This window comes from Oryzias latipes, chromosome 5, assembly GCF_053564925.1.
Source record: "Oryzias latipes strain Hd-rR chromosome 5, Olatipes_Hd-rR_3.1".
NCBI lineage: Eukaryota > Metazoa > Chordata > Actinopteri > Beloniformes > Adrianichthyidae > Oryzias > Oryzias latipes.
The window spans coordinates 18,820,008-18,840,044 of record NC_136241.1 but is presented as its reverse complement, the minus strand read 5'-3'; the positions used below and the strand labels follow the sequence as shown (position 1 = coordinate 18,840,044).

Genomic DNA, 20,037 nt, shown 5'->3' with positions numbered 1-20,037 from the left:
AGAAAAGAAAAAACACTGTGGCCAAGCCAAATCTCTTCTTTAACAGTTATGAGTCAATTTACTCATAATTTTCTTCGACTATGTGAGAAACTACACAATTTTCTAAATTATATTTGACTAAAATATCAAAGAGAGTAAGGAGACGAGTAAAAGAACTGTACCTCAGAAAATTAGCAAAGTAAGGATGGGAAACCAAATACATAATTTTTTTAAAACCTGTATTTTACTTTATGAAGTTAACAAATATGAGTCTTTCTGCTCATCCCATTCCTTCAGTCTGATTTCCCAGCTGTTTTCTGGTGAAACGTTGATCATATGCATGCCCTTGTGAAAAGTAGACACCAAAACAACTCAGCGCGACTCAGAGTAACACTCGTCCACATTGACTCAGCAGGCAAGTAGGCCACAATCCAGTTCCAGCTGTCCCTTTATCAGCCCATTTACACCAAGAAGAGTACAGAAATCAACTAGCTCTGAATAGAAACAGTGTGTCTGAGCGCACTCACAACCTAAGGACCCCACAGGGAAATTAGATTTCTTGTCTAATTTATGAGCTCTGGTGCCTGCTAAAGCACGAGGACATGGAGGGACCTCTGTGTTTGGGGGCAATTCTCTGCCCATTTTCACCAGTGGATTTTTTAAAAAGAAAATAAGCACAGCGGTAAACAGATTGGTGTCATACATCATCGCCATGGGAACTGTCGTTTCCCAGAAAGATTCATTGACTGAGGGCAATGACGAGAGCACGGGAGCATCTTGCTTTTGCAATAATTTAGCAAACAAAGCAGATGTGCTGCACTTCCAAGAGCAGGCAAAAAGTTACAATACAATACAATACAAAAGTCTGCATGATGTTCATTGAAATCCCTCCGCAAAGCATTTAAGCACAAGCCTTTTACACTGGGCCACTGCTGGATCAATAAACATTCTGTCTTAATTTAATCTGATGCTTTTTCTGAAAAAATAAACAACATCATGACTGAGGAGACACCCGAGGTCATTGTGTCGACATATAAATCAAACAGGAAGAAATGTTTGTGGGGTTCATTAATGGAAGCAGAATACCAAGCATTATGGGGCCAGAAATGTATCTGCCAGTTACACACAACAGACACCTGAAAGACTAATATACAAATCTTAGCCAGGCCTGCTCATGTAAACACTGCATTCCTGCAGAGAACAGGGAGAAAGAAAACCATGAAGTGTGTTTGTGAGACAGAGAGAAAAGATACAACTCAAGACAAAATCCATGTCTTAATTTGAGGAACTGCATGCAAACATCAGATTCATATTAACAGGAGAGGGATCTTAACACAGGAGGCAAAAAAATGAATAAAAATGGGTGTAACCGTGATTTCAAACCTCTAGTGTTAGTAATGATGCCTCATGATGTGACAAATGTGTTTTCCAACAAGGCTTATACGATAGCGATCACAGTTGACCCCAACACACAACTAAAGGTCACAGGATGCCACTATGAAATCTTTGTAGATGCAGTTACGTGTTACACAAGTACATTAGCCCAACAGCAAGGAAGAAATATTTAAATAAACAAACATGAAATAAAGGCATAATGGCAATGAAGGGTCTACGTAACTTTGTGATCGTGACGTAACTTTACATGTGGGATCAGGCTCATGGTGTTGCTCTTAGGCAGACAGACGTCACATCCAGCCTGCAGGTTATTCAATGCTTTGTAGTGAAAACAGAAGTATTCCACAATAAACACAAGCTTAAATGTTGACAGTAATATAAATCACATGTATTTGTATTAAATACTTAGTTACAAATAATAATAAAATCACAACAGTGCCAAGTGGAGCCAACCATACGTCTGTCAATACATCATTCTCCTTGGCAAACATTTTAGAGAATTTGTTTTCTACTATTAAGAAACTAAAAAGGAAAGAACGTTTTCTTGACTAAACTGAACAAAATTTCTGTTCAAAAGAGTTTTTGGCAAAAGTTAAAGCACCTATTCAAAAAAAGACAATTACATACCGTATATAGAGCTTTTTTATGTGCAAAGTTATTTTTTTAATCTTACAGAATGATTCAAGAAGATTAAAGTGTTTCTTAGCAGACTTAGACTTCATTAGAAACAAGTTTTTGCTGTGACAGCTGGTTTTTCTTCTTCACTTATTACTGTAATAATTACAGTTGTGACAATTTGGGTTTCCCCGTCTTTACCCACAAGACGACACAAAGGAAGCAAAGGCATCCTAGCAAAAGATCTGAGCAGGCTGGACACTTTGGTTGCTGAGGTGTTTTGCTCTTAAAGTCTTGTGTTCACTCCATGGGTGACTGCATTTGAAGAACAAAAACTTTGATGGAACTGAAGTATTCCATTGCAGAGATCGAAACCGTCTGATCTGCCACCGATTAAAACAGTGGAGCAGGAAAATGGACACAAGTAACCTCTCAATTAAGACGCAATTCTTTTCTGTCTTTGCTAATTAGCATCTGCTTGTCTAATTAAGACACAGTCATTAGACTTGTGCAATTTATTCACTGCACAGTTTTGGAAGAGCAAGTGCTCTCTAATACGAAGAGGATATTGGCCTTTAAAGGAGAGTTTTGAGAATACACACCTTAATGACCCATTTTATTTATTATTTTATATATAGTCGATTACTTATTGTATCTATTGTACTTAATTTACTACCTTAATTTACTGGTAAGTATCCTTTTTGTGTCTTGCTAGTATTTTTGTTGTATTGGTCAACTCTGGGGCCTCTAACCAACTAACTTGGATTTAAAATATAAACCAAAATTTAAAATAAAAAAACTTTACTTTAAAACTTTTTTTTTATTCAAAATGGTTTATTTCAAGCAATCAAATAAGAATAATACACAAAAACAATAGAATCATCAGTTATACATTCATACAATGACGAATCAAACTTAGGATACCGTAATTAGACATTTAACATTAACATTTGGAAAGATGCATTGTGGGAGTGTTGACAGTCTGTGTTTTTTTGACAAAACGTGTCTGAAATTTGGACTAGACACGGCAAACATAACGTTTGGCCAAAATTGTAGTTTTTTTTATCCCTTATTTCTAGCAATCTTGAAAGTTCACTCTGTATTAGAGCAGCAAAATATCTAATATTTGTTATGCTCCTTTTGAGATTCTTTAAATTGAAGCAAACACAGCATGAGTCGTAATTGTGAGATACTACCATATTATGTCCAAGGTGGCTGTAAGCTAGATAAGTTTATTTAAATACAGTTTCTTGTACAATATATGCCACATTTGTTAAGTATTTAATGAAATGATGCAAAGGGATTCTGCAAAAAAAATGCAAGCTGCAACAGAAGTTTGTCTGTACAGCAAACATGACAGAAAAACTTTATAAAATGATCCCACAGCTCATTGCAGCATTCACTTGATGCCCAAACAACAGAAATCCCTCTTATATTCTAATTAAATAGATAAAGATGTTTGAGGATTCCAGAGCCAAAGACTTAAAGAAGTGTATTAACTTCAATGAGAAGTCTTTTTAACTTTAGAATGTTGTATATTGATGTTGACCACCAACTTGAAATCTCCCTGATCAAGATCACTTCCTAAGCCTGTAGATACTCATTGTATTGTCTGGATGAGCAAGTGGATGGTGTGAAAAAAGCTTCTCAAAGACACCACATTAGTAGGATTTGAGTAAACACATTCTTTGACCTGCAGCAAAAACAGACAAAGGAAAAAAAGAAGAAGGGGTGTAAGGGAAAAGGACCCTATGTTCCAAAGAATCTTTCTCATATTCTACTCAACTGCGATTATAATTACAAAGACTCTAAATAACTACACGCAGTAAAACTCATCTCCTTACTTTTTTCTTTGGTTTTAATCATTAATTCTGCACACCAGGGATTGCTTTATGCCACGAAGACAGAAAATCAACAAAATACATTCAATTTTTGAGCTTTTGTTTTTATTTGGAGCAACAAGAGCTCACCAGACTCTAGAGGAGCTGCCATTGTCCTGGACTTTTTATTTAAAATAAACCTAAATAAATGCATTCACAAACAAACTGTAAATAAGCTATAAGTAGCAAATCAGAATTTCAAACCATTACTTGATTTGTTCAACTTCACCAGGTTCTTTTTCTTGAGTCTTTGTTTGAAGGACTACTCTTTATGTTTGAGTACAGTGGAAAGGTTGTTTTTGGTTTGCAGGTAGAGCAGCAGTCCAGTAGCTGTTCAGCTGACAGTTTAATTTCCAGCAAGCCCAGTCCACATGTCGAAGGGTCTTTGGGAAAGACTATAGCTGCGTTTACATGGGCAAAAGTAATCGGAAAGAACGCCTGATCGGAAGAACAATGCGTCATGTAAACGGATTGTATTCAGACTGAGGAAACTTGGAGCAAACCGAATCTGATTGGAAACGAACTAAGACCATCTCGAAAGATGTGTCTGAGAGCGGTTCCTGGTCCCGGACCAGGTTCCACTTGGGTGTATTCAGACTGAAAATCTTTTCCGTGTTATCGGGGAAACAAACTCTGGTTCGCTTAAAGTGGACCAAATGTGTCCAGTCTGAATACATCCTACGACAGTGGTCCCCAATCTTTTTGTCACCGCGGACCAGTACAACGCAAGACACGTTTACCGCTGACCGGTAACAATAATAATAATGAACGTAAATCCACTGTGTAATCATGTGCAACTTTATTAGCGGTGTCCTCGTAACGTCACACCAACAACAGAACATCACATGAGCAACGTCGGGGTGTATCACGTGATGTTTGGTGTCGCGACTTTGACGTGCGTTAAGTGTGACGGATGTAACAGAGAGAATCCGGTCACTTTTCAAAATAAAACGTTTTTTTCGAGAGAAAAAAACAATAAAATTGAAAATATTTTTTCTTTCTGTGCGTCCCGGTGCCAAGTGTCCCGCGGCCCGGTACCGGCGGTTGGGGACCACTGCCTTAAGACACATCAAATTGGTGCTCACGAACACCGTTGAAGTCCCTTCCAATCATCTTTAGAGCTATATTCCCAGTTGGTCTTTTCATAATCATAATTATGAGGTTTTTAGCCAATTATGACGTTTTAGTTTCTGCAGAGCAACAGTAGTTAAGCAGAAATTTGCCTCCGAGTTGTAGCTGCTGAACAAGCCCACCCCCCTTTCCCTCCCAATTACTGTGAGCTCTCCGTTTACGCGCTCTCCCGCTAGTTTACAGTCCTTCACTCCTCAAACCTAACATTACCGCTGCAACAAAAATGGCGATCAATATTAAAGCGATCCAGTGAGAGCGCAGTGCAAGAGGGAGTGAAGGAGAACAGTAATAAAAGGTTTCCCCCAGAAGCCCTTGAAGTCTGAAAACAGGACTAGCAGAAAAAGTAAATTATCAGCAAAGATGAATGTGTTTAACGTCTTTATTATAGTTCCAAAAACGCACCATGTGCAGAACTTGCAACAACAAAAAAAACGTTTAAAAGAAAAAAAAACATTCGTCACACCCCTACTCCATTGTCAGCGAAATGCCACAATAACATGTTGAAAACACCCAGAACTCAATTTTCATTGCATCATTTCCTTCTTTAAAATGAGAATGGTAAATTAAAACTGATGAGAATCTTTTTAACAGGTCAGGTTGTGTGAAAATGCAGCAAGACAGCTATACATTCAACGTTAACACCAAAATAAAAACGTTTAGGAAGCTTATTCCTAAATAATCGTATTACATGCCATATTTTAAAGTTCTCTGAAATAAAATTCCATCACTGCATGAAACTTTACTAAAAATTTACTCACTATAACACTGATAAATGTGATGAAGTGCATCTTAAAAATGTGAGATTATGCAAAGCAGACAGAGGGCTGGCTTTGTGGAAATAGATGAAGGACTTGAGTAGATTTGGCTGTCGACTCTGCCTCTACTCAACCAAAACACACAGAGGGTCCCCCTGCCATCACTCATCTTTCCATGATCTGACAGAGGACTAAAAAAAAAGCTGAAGCACAAGCATGTGTGACCACTAAATTTTTTTCTATGTGCTGGCAAATTTCTCAAAACCATTTTAGGATGGAGATGAAACGGTTCTAGATGGGAGATATGGCTGAGATCCCAGTGATGGAACAACAGCATCATAACAAATCTTAATATTTACATTAACATTGAAAGTAAACAAATCTTTACAAAAGTAGCCAAATAAAACTTAAACATCAAGTAGAGATCCAATAATTTACCCTAAGGAGATGTTTGTTTTTCCCGTAGTAATCCAATCAGTTTGTTGACAGATTATAAAACCCTACTATTTAGAAAAATGTTAAAAATATATATTTTTGTAGTATTTTAATTAGAGTAAATTATGTTAGCACTTTTGTTTGTATTTAAGAAGTGTAAAAAAAAAAAGCGGAACAAGCCAACATCATCACAGAAGAAGAAATATTCTTAAACAAACAAGTTCTAACTTTCAAAAGAACCAGAGCTTTTTAATAAAAGCAGGATCTACTGCGTTGATTTATGTTGGGTCTGCCATAGTGATTTTAAAGGATTCAATAACATATTTTTTGTTTAGCACCAAAAAAAAAAAAGAAAAAAATCCTAACTACATACTCAAAAATATAAATGTGAATGTCTAATCCAAAAAGAAGAATATCAGCAAACAACCAAGATGCAGTTCAAAAACAAGCTTTTCACTCCATCCCTTTCTGAGCTGAAGGTCATGGGGAAACTTTAACCCTAGAGCTGAGTCTGGCATCAGAAACAGAACTGTCTCAATACTATTGAGTACTCAAAAGAAGAATTTTGATTCAGTATTAACATTTTTTTTGTCATTGTCTGTGGGTCAGTTTACGCAGATTGATTCGAGTTCAGGAGTTTGCTTTTTTGTATATTTGTTGAACAGAAACTCCCCTGAAAATTGTGTTTTTCGTGTTTCTAACATGTTCTTGCAGCATTTTTATCATGCTGGGGGACAAATATAAGGAAAATTGTCATTGAAATTGTATTTGAGTATTTCTTTATTCAAATCATGCATCAGAAGCAGACAAAAAAAATGCAGGTTAAAAAAGCCTGTAGCAGTGACGTACAGTAGGTGTTACAGTCAGCATAAAGGCCCGTACACACCGGGACGAATATTCGCCAGGCGTTATTCGCCAGCGTTTTTCGCCACGTCTTTTGTGTTCACACCCAGGCGATTTTCGCTGACGATGAGCCGAGCGAACATGCAATTTCATTCCCTGACATTAGATGGCGCTTAATGTAAACAGAAATACTCCTGTACACAAGGTGGCGCTGCGCAACTTTACGATTCTTAAAGTCGCTTTTCACTCAGAAGAAGAGAGCAAGTATTTACGCGCTTGTCAGAATCAAACAAAGAAAACATGAATATTTCAAGCATCAGTAGCTCCAACTGGTGCTTGGTAAGGGGATATTTTAGAATGTCCGTCATTATTTCTTCGCGGCAGTGTAGACGCTACTTGGCATCTAACTTCTTCGCTGGTATGTGTGCTCAGCAAGGCAGTTTTGTGTTTGAGCGCCCCCAAGTTGTGTTTTACTGTAACTTCAGAAGCTCCAGACACGTGTGCAAAAGCGCCATTCTCATTGGTCGAATAGATTTCGACGCGACGCGTCGAAAAAAAAAAAACGAACCCGAGGCGTTTTTTTTTTTTGACGCTTTGGCGCTTGGCGTTTTTTCGCCTCGGTGTGCACACTCTCATTGGTGCCCTTTGTTTAGTCACGAGGCGTTAAACGTCGGCGAAAATCGCCGGCGAAATTCGTCCCGGTGTGAACAGGCCTTTAGCCTCCTGCTCCGCTCCATTCTGATGCATCCACTGGCAGACAAATAGATCCAACAAATCAAAAGATGACTGGAGTGGAGATGAGCCTGAGCAAAGAGGCAAAACTGAAAAACAAAACCAAAGTGTATGCTATATTTTCTTGTTAAAATATATTTTGTAGTCTGATTGGAAAAAGATGATATGAGCATAGAAAATGTTGGAATGGTACCCAGCTCTACTCAATCTCACTAAATAACACTTATTTGCCATAAAACCTTAAAGAAAACAGTCCGTGTCTAAACTGTGTTTACAGTGTGTTGTAATCAATCTTTATGCATTAAAGACCTGCCAATTCGGCTGTTTCCGAATAATTAAGAGTCTTTTGCAGGAATTTAAGTCAAATTCCTTGGAGGCTCCACTGCTGTCTAACTGCAGAGTAAATGGGAGCAGACTTCAAAAGGAAATGCCTCCGCTGTGTCCCCCACCCTGCTCCGCTCACCACTGTAAATTAGTTGGCCTTTCTCCGCCTCTGACAGCGTGTGTAACTGCAACTGCCAAGTGTGACAAATTCCCATTCACACTCAATGGGACAGCCTCCACTCCAGCTAATTAGGAAGAGAAAGACGATTCTTCAGTAAACAAGAGGAGAGACTGCCAACACACGCGGCGGCACACGCAGCTTCTGCTGCATGGCAGCATTTCATGGCCTGCTTAGTTCGTAACTAATTGTCCTCCTGCTTCACTTAAAGGCACAGCTTTGTCTCAAAGCGGGCAAAACCCTCACAAGGTTCTCCGTCTGCCCTACAAACTCATAAATGGATTTTAAACACAGCCTTAATATAAACCCAGGGATCCCTCCAAGAGCCTACAAGGGGGAATACTGAAGCTGCTCCACCTCTGTCAGATTATACAAAGGTGGAGAAAATGGACAGGATGAGGTGGAGGGGAGGGGGGCAACTTCCTGCAGAGAGGGAGGAAATAAACACTTCCATATGCAATCCCATCAAGAAATGCTTGCACATCCACACCCCAACTGGAGTTAATGCCATACCAGCCATGTCAATCTGAGCGTGTGGGCTGTAGTTAGCAATTTCCATATGAAGGAGAACTTGCAAAAGATTTACAGCAGCTCAAGTCCTGTTCATCAAGCTGGCTCCCTAATATAAAGCCACTATGAAAGAAATACAGCTTTCCGTGGCTGCAGCATGGAGATTCCCTATTGGCCAACTGTGAAAACAAGGAGGGTTCATATTTCTGGCATGTGTGTGCGGGCTCGTCACGTGCAGCTAGTCTTTTTGAATTAAGCAACACGCAAACAGTGTGTCTGATGCCTAGGGACACCATTGAACGCTGCGCCACTGTGCCGTTTTGTTTCCCCCCCCCCCCCCCCCCCCCCCCAAATCCCAAAAATGATCCCCCACTCACCACCATTAATGAAGGTTGAGATTCTATTCTAATTCACCAAGGCCTTTTGTGATCGTCAACATTAACACGCAAGGCCGTGCACATGCATGCATCATATCAGACATAATTATCACTTCAGGCGTGTGCAAAGACGTCCAGAGCGTGATGTGACACGGAAGCCTCCTCGTTGTGATCTTGCACTGTGCCTCCCAGTTGAATTCTTTTTGCCTTAAGAAAAAAACATTTTCAGCTGCAGACATGCTGCTGGTATAGAAATAAATAAAATGTTGAGCACTACATCCTAACAAATCATGTTTTATAAAGACAGGGTGCGTAGTATTTTGAAGGAAGGAGAGGGAGGTTTGCATCTGTGTATTTACTGCCCTGTTACATAATCCCCTTCATTCCCCACAGCTACTACCTGATCAGTAAACACAGATGGGAGGAGCTCAGCTGCAATGACCAGGGTGCGTCCTCTGCATTGTAACTGTGAGGGCCATATGTGACACAGACCCAAAGCAAACAGCATGATCTCTGCTAGAATCTCCTCCCATCAGATCAAACAACCATGACATGAGCCGATGGGGGCTCCACAGGTCTGAGGGGGTTTTAAAAGGTCTTTCCAAGACACATTTATGACTTTTATTTAGAAAGCTGCAAGATGAACTTTGTCCAAATGCCTTGTCTGACTAAACAATTTAAGAGCGCCTATTCAAAAAATAAAAAGAGGAGGTGTTTTTAACACGCCAAATGAATATAGTGAACAGTTTTTTACTTTTTTATCAGAAATCGATGCACTAATGTAAAAAAAAACTCAATATAACCACAGATTTAGGTCATACGATATAAAAGGTTCGTAAATTAGTAGCATTGACTGTAAATGAGAACTGGACTGAGTGAGTGTAAAATAGAAAATGACTTACTTCTGGCGCCAACAAAATGAGGTCAATTCAGTCGCAATATGGACGCAGCCATGTTGGCGCCAGACGACATCAGTAAGCCGTGGTTGGTGGAAGGTCACACCCCCGCCACTTGAAAGCTGGCTCAGTGGAATTTGTCAAACATTTTGAACGTTCGATGCAAGACCACATTCTTTTATTGAGGCATCTGATTGGCTTTTAATAACTTAAATAATTTGCACTTCAGAAAAAAATATTGCGAAAAATTTTGTATTATTGAGAACATGTCAAAAAAAAGATAGAGCAAGAATGGTTACTCTGAAAAATATGAAGACTAAGTAATAGCTGTTTATTTCTCAACAGAAGTCTGTGGGACTTTGGCTACTTGGAACCAGAGGGGACTTCCTGTTTGGAATGAGGGGGTCACTCAGTCCAGTTCTCATATACAGTCAATGGCTAGTAGCCTAAAAAACTCAAAAGTTCTTGTTCAATTTCAAAACTTTACAATAAAATATTGAACAGCCAGCAGCCTTCTAATTTGAGTTTTTCCAACTTTTACCTTTTTACAGTGCGCTGCAATTGAAAAATATGGCTGTTCTCCCTCAAACAATTGTAAAAAATAAATAAATAAAGCACATAAGTGATCAGAATTTGAAGAAAGAGTCAGCATCAGAGAGAGTTAACGCGCTGCAGCAGCACCACTCCTCACATTACACTTGATTAGAGTGAGAAAGTGGCACAAGCTCCAAGTATAAAAAATCAGGCCACTTAGATTTTACAGATGGTGTTTGTTGCCAAGCATATTTTCCCAATTAAGGCTGATTAGGGAGGGAAATTCCCACAGTGTGAATTATTAAAAACCTGAAATGGAATCGTATTATGTGGTGTTGTGTACAGCTGCGGCATCCAACATTCCCAGATGGATTCTAGAGAAGAAAAAAAAACAAGATAGAAAAAGAGCTGGAAAGCCTTTAGATATCAATCTGGCCCAAACTTTAGACCAAATTTCCTTCCATTGTTTCAGCTGCAGAAAGAATGAGAGGGTGTGGACAACCTTTCACACTGGTCCTTCTCTTCCAAGTGATAAATGAACTGCTAGGATCGTTTCCAGTTTACAAACTGCAAGGAATTTTTAAAAATAAAGTTTTTTTAGAGCGGTAACAAGAAAACAAATGATATTTTTCCTCCAAATGTCTCATTTCTTTTTAAATAAATATAAATTTTCCAGACTTGCTTTTTTTTGTGCATATTTACTTAACTAGCAACAAAAACTGTTTTTTGGCAAGGCAAATAAAAAAATGAAAACATTTTTTTAAACAGCTAATTATAGAACCAAGTGGGATTAATGTTTAAGGTATATGACATCAGAAAAAAAAAGGAATTTTAAGAATAAAATAAATATCTCTCTTTTGTGGCACAGCAAAACCTTAGAGGTGGAGGGTTAAGACCAACACTTAAACTATTTAACAATTTTCCCACAAAATAAACACCTTATTCACACTAACACGTATTTTAAAGCCAAACTGGGGCATTTCTTTTCAGACAATTCTCATATTCAGATGACGAAGATTGGACCCTATTCTACATATTGGACGTGGAGCTGCGACATCCAACACAGTTGTGTTAACGTTGTGTTGGATGTTTAAACATTTTTGAGTAACAGCTTTCCTGAGAGAAAAACAAACTCCTGTTTGGAGCTCCACTACAGCACATGCTGATCTCCGTCACTCATCTGGCCTTTCCCATTCTAATCAATTCAGCATGTAAAAAAAGAGCACAATAGTACACTTGAGCATAACTGTCAAGGGCCCACTTCCTTCCAACAGAACCACTGCTGGTTTTGGATTTCTAGCACTGGAAGATCCCAGAACATCTCAATGGCTTATATGAACATGAAAGCAAAGATTTCATACACAAGACCCTCAGGTCATTTTGAACTGAAAGAAAAATACATTAAAGCAGTTAGTTTAGACTTTCAAAAACCCAATACATACAAAAAAAATGTGGGATGGGGGGCATTGACTGTATATGAGAACCCCCCTGGAGTTCCAAATAGGAAGTACCCGCCAGCTCCAAGAAGCCAAAATTCCAAAGATTTCTATTGAGAAATAAACAGCCAGTACTCAGTCAATACATCTATCAAAATAACTTGCTCTGCTATTGTTTTTAACATGTTCTTGCAAAGTCTTATTTTTTTTATTAAATTTTTTTGTAGTGCAAGTTGTTTAAGTTAAAAACGGACCAATCAGATGCCTCAACAAAGTATGAGGTTTCTGCTGGGCCCCACGTCCAACGGTTGAAGCGTTTGACAGATTCTCCCCAAGCCTGCTTTCAACCGTTAGGGGTGTTGCCTTCCAAAAAGCCCACTCCTGATTTGTGAAAGCAGTTGTCATAGAAACACTGACACAGACAGACATCGACCAATCACTGCTTACTGATGTTGTCCGGTTCACAAAAAAAAATGGCGACCGAATTGACTTCATTTCACTGGAGCATGGAGCAGGTCATTTTCTACGGATGACGTCACTGGGTGGGACATCAAAGAACTTGGATAGTTTAAGCAACATCTCTGTTTGCTGATTTTCCCATTGATTTGTAAAGTGGTACAAGTGTTAGAGACATCAGCAGATGGGACTTATTTTAGTCTTGATAACAGAAGAGTGACACATCATCACATCGCCTATAAATTAGTGCCCCGCCAGCATTCGCAGGTTATAAATATGTGCAATTAGCCTGGAAGAGTTGCTGCCCTTTTATTTCCTGTCTTTACAGGAAGCCGGGTCGCTGTCCAGGCGCTCTGAGCATCCTTTCAGTTGTGTGTGTGTGTGTGTGTGTGTGTGTGTGTGTGTGTGTGTGTGTGTGTGTGTGTGTGTGTGTGTGTGTGTGTGTGTGTGTGCATCCACGCTGGAAGCCTGTCAGGGCAGATCAGTGTCAAACTGTCCCGCCCCGCTGAATCAAGCTGACCATGAAAGCATCCAACAGGCCCGATGTGTGCCGATCTGTTACCGGCCTGATGTTCCCATTCCTGTTTGACGCCTAATGCATGCTGCCTGTCCAGCCTGTTTGAGGAGTCATACTCTACGGAAATCGGTTGGATAGGAAAATCCTTACCGTTTTCTATTTCCTATCAAATATTCAAAGCCCCTCCTCTCAGCTTAATTATTTCAGCTGCTGTCTATTGTTTTGTCTGATGTATTTTGGTCTTCAATACAAACTTTGTTCTAAAAGGTTGTGACAGTTTCCTCCGTTTCAAAGGCCAGAAAAGGTCCAACACAAAGGGAAAAGCTGAAAAAACAATGAGTGTGAGCTGAGGTCAATTTCCTCTCCTCTTTTGACCCCACAGGTGGGATTTTTGTCTTGAAGCGACTTGGGTTGTTGTAACTTTTAGTCCACTAGGATAAGCTGTCAGTGTAATATAATACGACTTTCTCAATTAACACAACTAGTCCTGCTTCATTGATCCACTGTCTCACCTTAGTATTGCTTGTTGAAATGCATGACTTGTTTTTTAAAAGTTCGTTTTTTGAAATTAGTTTTACGTTTTCAGTGAGCCGAATTAAATATTGAGTAAAAAGATGGTTTGAGGCAAAAGAAAAATGTGTTAAATCCCCTTTAAAGTTAAGGAACAACAAAAAAGGCAAAAAAAAAAAAATGGAACAAAGTTCGGCGTTCATCATCACTTACCTGGTCTGACAGTTTTCAACCTCACGGGTCCTTTGCAGTTTCTTATTACGCTTTCTACGTCATACAGGGGTAATCCCGAAATGGAGAGGTTCTCCACTTCCAGCAGTAGTTCCCCCTCGTTTAATCTCCCGTGTTTGTAAATCACCAGGTTGTCGTTTACCGGTCCGATGACCGCGAACTCGCCGTGTTCCGCGCCGCCGCGCAGGGACACGTTCAGCTCCCCGCGTGCATCCTTAATCACGGCGCACTCGTTAACTCTGGAAGTCCAGTGCGACTTCTTTGCCCCGGGTTTGGACATTGTAGGGACAGTTCTGGGCGAAGCCAGGCGAACGAGAGGAGGAACAGTCGGAGCGGAGCTGCTCTGTCTGTCTCACACTATCCGAGTGAAGCGCAGCAAACTTTCTTTCCTTCTTCTCCACAGAAACATGAGTGTCCCTGAAAACGTTATCACAGCTCTTCCCAGAAGCGAGGAGCTAAGCCATACTTTTCCGCTCTTCGCTCTTCAATGCGCGGGTTTTAATATTTGCCATCATTTCAGAACATCTCTGTGGTCCAGCTCAGTCAGTCCTCCTTATCGGTCTCATTAAATCTTACGAATGTGTAGAAATCCCACAAAACTTACTTTAACTGTGTTCCTTTCTCTATTAAAGTTATCCGCGACTAAATCCTCTTCTGTCTGTATCAGACTGATGAGTTTACCGGTACTGGTGAGGCGTCCGCAACTCTTAAGCAGGTACGCGGTGCGGTGTGTCGACTCTCGGTCCTATTCTGGACTTCGCCGTGGAGCTGGGAAAGTGTTGCTGTTCGCGCTGCATTTAATGGCTGTCGGAATTTTTACACACCCCCTGACAACAGTCGTTCAACTAAAGCAAAAAGGCCTTAGAAGCCGTGTATTTTCGTTTAACTTTAACCTTTAATATGTATATGTTTAAAAATATGAACTTCCCATACTTTAAGAATCATAATTTAAAAACATTTCAGAAATGTTTGCCAAACTGTAAAACCAAACCGTCACCTCAATTTGTTTTTGCTGACACCGTTTTAAATATTCATTTTAATAATATTTACGGTTTTTGAATTTTCTATTGAATGAATTACTTCATTTATTCGGTAATGAAAAATAGCTGTGGTCTGAATTTACTTTGATCACCGAAAGTCTGTACTCTGTAATCAGCATTTGAAGGCAACAAAGTTGTAATGTGCGCATGCGTGAGGTCCATGGCAAGAGCTATCTTGGATGTCCCAAATGACATTTAAAGAAATGCTTTAGGCTTCCCCAAATGAAAGATCATAGTCTGTTTTTTATGTCTGAGTGACCTTAGTTTATTAGCATAAGTGCAAATTGATTACTTAAACAAGAAATATCAAACATAAAAGTTGTTCTTCATAATAAGGCTTTTTTCTAGCATTTATTATTGCTAGTTTATATTCTTCTTAAGAGTCCTTTAGATTATCATTTATAAAAACGGGCGTGGTTTCAGTTTTAATATGATGACCTACAGGTTCACTTGGTTAGATGACTTTGTTGTTCTGCCTCTCAGGATTCCAGCATTTCAAGTTTGACAGGTGACACACCATGTCCTCAGTACTCAGTTGTGTGTAAAGCCACTCCTTACTGATGTCACTCCTTTGTTCTGTCCCTCGTTTCATCCAAATATTTTATGAATGAGTTTGCTTTGTGAATTACTGTACTGTTCTTACTCTTACATTCTAAAATATCAACAGATAAACACAAAAAAACACTGATGGCAACATCCTTAGTCAAGCCCAAAGTGATTCTTTAGTTTTCTAGAATAAGAGTGTCAGAAAAAAAGATAGAAAAGGAAATCCTCAATATAAATTTTAAATTAAGATGAATGTTCAACCATCAAAATAAAAGAGGAGTCAGTTAGATAGACAGACAGATGTCTGTGATAAAGAGAGGAGAAGTCTGCTTGATCGAATGGGCTGAGCCTCCCACCTTGGGAACAGCAGATGAGCTTTTCCCAACCTAAATTTAACTCGGAATCACACTTGGGAGAACAAAAACTATTGGCCTGGATGGAAGTGGAAACAGAAATAGTATTCTTACTTAGAACTTTCCGTGTCTCCATTATTGTACCTCATTCATGCAATGCATGATTAATACTTGTTCAGCTAAATACTTTTTTATTCAAGGGACGCTCTTTGCTGTTTGCAAGTTCAGAATAATAAACATTAATATAGATCAAGACATAAAATATGAGGCAGGACACATGTGTCATAAATTATGTATGTTCTTCACTTGCAGTGTTTTTTTGTGGTAAAACAGCTTGAACACTATACGTTCCTGACCTCACCATGAAAAACACATTCATTTGGATTCCTTACACCAATACTACGAGAAAAATAAGGTATTTTGCTTAGCATGTTTTCAATTTGTTAGTTAAATATAGAGGATATGAAAAATATGTCCAAAAAGCAGAGGGGTTGATTGGGATCTCTCATTATTGCATTGGTTAGTATTTTGTCGGGAAAATGTGACACCAAAATTCCTGAGCTGGTCTTATTCTGTGGGGTTCTCTTTCAAACAAATGACCAAAAAGACAACTTGAGTATGTATACTGTACAATTTTGGGATTTTTTTGGACAACATTCAGCTTCAGCCATGTTTCAACTGTAATGAAGTGCTGTTTCGGTGATTTGGGTTTAAACCTGCATGCAAAGTCTTAGTCCCATGCACCAACAAAAGCATACACATACAGTACATAGTACAGTAGTGTGTCACACTGAAACTGCCATTCAGTGCTACTTGACAAGCTTTTGACACCTGTAAAAACTGCCAGTTTCACAAAATAACCTTTTTTTTTTACACCAACTCAGTAAATTAATGTTTTGTTAAGAAACATTTTATGGGTAAAGTTGGCAGATAAGGCATATAAACTCTAATTTTGAACTGTGTTGATTCAATATATTTTCTGCTGCTTAATGTCATATGCCTACCTGTTGCTTTTTTGTTTTTGTTTGTTTTTTGGAGAATTAAAATGCACTGCGTGATATTTAGACAGGAGAGGCTCTATAGCCAACACTGTATGAATATTTTAAATAAGTGATAAAAAGTTTAATTTTTGTGATCATTTGCACAAATTTATTTTTTAAACATAATCTGACTCTGTGTGTCATAAATTGATTTCTCATCATCCGTATTCTTACATACCAGCTGTTTTTCAGTAAAAACATTTTAAACTGCAAGTCTTTGTTTTTGGTTCCTTTGCAAATTTTGGTAAATTTACACGATATACAAAAGTAAGAACAGGTTCTGTGGTTTGAAAAAACAATAGAACCACAACATCACACTTGTGCAATGGTTAGCTTCCTCTGGACCAGGCCTTGCTGTGTTCTGTGAAATTGCAGTGGTTTCTTGTTAAATTGCCACCACTTGAAGTCCTTGCCTCTGTGCAATTGGAAAAAAATTGTGTTTGGTGGAATTTGAGTTTTCACAGCTACTGTTGTAGGAAGTAAGATTTGTGCAAAAAAAAAGCACAGTTTTGAAAAAAAGAATCTTACTACGGTTTGTTCCACGCGGTCCACTAAGAAACAAAAGAACACAGGATTTGGAGCCATGTAAGAGTAATTAAAAACTTTTTCATCGCTGCACGTGGCTGTTAAAAATACCCAAAGGTGTAAATCCCTGCAACTGTTTGTTTATATGAGTCATACCTGTTTTAATCTGTCAACAGACCATAGTATTGAACTCAGTTTAAAAAAAAATGCTTAGATCAGTCTTTGTAGCCAAACAAAAAAGTTCCAAAGAAAGTTAAATACAAAGCTAAGGCTTTTTAAAGATCAGAAAATGGAAAAATAAGAATGTTAAAAACAAGCAAATTAAAGTGTAAAAAGTTAAACTCAACCCAACTATAACACAGCTATGGTCACTATAGCTTTAGTTAAAGATCATGGTGGAACAGGAAATACTCACAGTGTTTCTCCAGTTAGACAGCACCTAAGGAAGTGCAACATGTTTCAAATTTGAATAACAAATACAAAGACCCAAATATCTATCAATTTAAAAAACAAATGTGATCATGTATATGCTCCAAATACTATGAACAGAGTACCTTCATATTAACTGAAGCTCTTCATTTACAAAAATGTGCCAAAATTAAAAATAATAAAATGCAACACAAACATAAAAAAAATGAAAACGTGGGTGCTCCAAAGTGAGTCACACAGCTATTTCTTGAATTCTTTGAACCATGCAGATGATTTGTCAGACTTCTTGTCAGTTTTCCTATCAAACGAAGCACTGACATAACATGTAGACTGCTGATTAATAAAACAACTCTTCTCTTCATAGCTGGGTGCAAATAAATACTCTAACAAGTAACTGATCTGACCAATGAAAGTGATGTAAAAGAAACACTTTAAAGATTTTGACAAGTTAAACTAGTTTAAACTCAATTAAAAGGGATGTATTGTGTTATTTTTTGCCTCTCAGGCAGACAGTGGAAGGCCATGGTGGTTGTCTGTTGAATGTTTTTAACATGCATGCTTTGATACAGCCTGACTAGAGGTCATCAGTGCTCTGTGGGTTTAAAAAAGCGTGGCTCTGAGGGTGCTAATGTAGCTCTACCATTTGACATTGAAATGCTGGCATGGTTCGCCTTTGGCAGATCGCCATTCCCAAATTAGTCAATTAAACACATATAAAATAAATAAAAAAAAAGATATTGAAGATTTGTTATTTTATTTATGAAATTTGAATACCGGTTTGTGCTTGTTGCGGGTTTCAGTTCAATCGTTGAACAGGCCATGATAAAGGGTTAAGTAGGATTTAGCCAAAGACAGACTCCAGTGTATTTGTATCTATGTCTGCACGTGTGCATGTTTCTTATGTTGTGACCTCTAGCGAAGGAGGTGTTGGGCCATCTCCTCCACCAGCTTCCTGTCACACAGTGTCACACGAATCAGATCGACAGACTCAGACAGTCTGCCATCGGCCCAACATTTCTTATTCCCCTCATCCCTTATTCTGCGTGTGTCAAAGTCTGCTTGCATGCATTTTCTGCTTCGTGAAATTTCCCTGCCATGTTCAACCCTCTCTATTAAATACAAATCTAGTGGTACAGATTTATGTTGAGATGTCTCTTCACGAAAAAGTCCATAATCATAAATACTTAACACTTTAGGTCTAAATTGCATTTTATGTTTTTCTTGGTTATGGCACTTTCCATCTTTGCATAAGTGGATTAAACCAATAGCGTGTGTGTAATTTTTCATATGTACATATGTATTTTAGATATGTATAAAATACGGCAAGATCTTCATACTAAACTTTTCACCTCAGAGTTTGGGATGAGTGTCAAGGCTTATCCAGAGGGGTTTTAAGGAAAAGTCAGGGCTCTGTCACGGAAAGCTCTCGTTAAAGCAGTCCTTTCATATGATCACTTTTTCTCCATTGTGCTGCTGCTGCTGTGTTATGACAGCATATGTAAATGAGGAGGAGCTGGGGGAGAATTGTTTTGTTTTTTCTTAACCATTATTAGCCACCATTTTTACTGACTAAACAATGCAGTCATGAGGAAAAAAAATTCTGATGAGAAAAGACAGTTTTTGAACTGAATGCCTGACTGTAACTATGTACCCTTCAAGAGTGCAAACTGCATGCAGATGACTTTAAATACAAAAACCTCCATTGTTAGCAAATGATGCTTAATAAACAAATAAATAAGTTGACTGAACCCTCCATGGCCGTTGAACCCACAGTGCCAGCGGCGGCTCAAATGTCACCCGTCACACATGTTCAAGAATAAGCTGAAGTGTCTGTGGGATTGCGTGACAAAAAATTCCAAAACTCTCCTTCAGTCGTTTAATCATTCAGTTACAGAGCCCGAATGAACAATAGTGCTGATTGCTATTTATTACTGAGCCCGTGTCCTGACATTAAGATATAAAAATATATCTTGTTCCCACAGATTAATATCTTGTTCCCACAGGTTATTATGTCGTTCGCACGAAATACTATTCCGTTCCCACAAGATACTATTCCGTTCCCTCAAAATACTATTCCGTTCCCTCGAAATGATTAACTCGTGCGAACGCAATAATTATGTCGTTCGAACGCAATAATTAATCGGTTCGAACGCAATAATTATTCACGTCATAAGTCATTCACGCGGATATGCTCTCTGTACGCCGGCAAAAGCCGCTTTCAGCGGTAACTTCCGTGTCTCTGTGACCCATATTCGTTCAAAAAAGGAACATGAAAAACAAAAATGATCACTTTATTACCGTCTCAATGAATATAAGAAAAATATCAATAGATTTATGATAACTAGGCTGCTTTGTCAAACGATAGCTCCT

At 38.6% G+C, this 20,037-nt stretch overlaps 1 protein-coding gene across 37 annotated transcripts in view; it reads right to left on the bottom strand.

The window, feature by feature from the left end:
* Positions 1–14,529, bottom strand: part of magi1b (membrane associated guanylate kinase, WW and PDZ domain containing 1b) — a 118,909-nt gene extending 104,380 nt beyond the window's left edge. For 36 of the 37 annotated variants that reach the window (XM_011475077.4, XM_011475070.4, XM_078947362.1 and 33 more), the window contains exon 1: positions 13,717–14,507. In XM_011475077.4, the coding sequence (XP_011473379.1) occupies positions 13,717–14,014 (298 nt within the window). In that variant the 5' untranslated portion in view covers positions 14,015–14,507. Of the gene's footprint in view, positions 1–13,716 lie in introns of all 37 variants that reach the window. The other variant, XM_078947347.1, reaches the window with a different exon arrangement.
* Between the last annotated feature and the right edge of the window lie 5,508 nt (positions 14,530–20,037).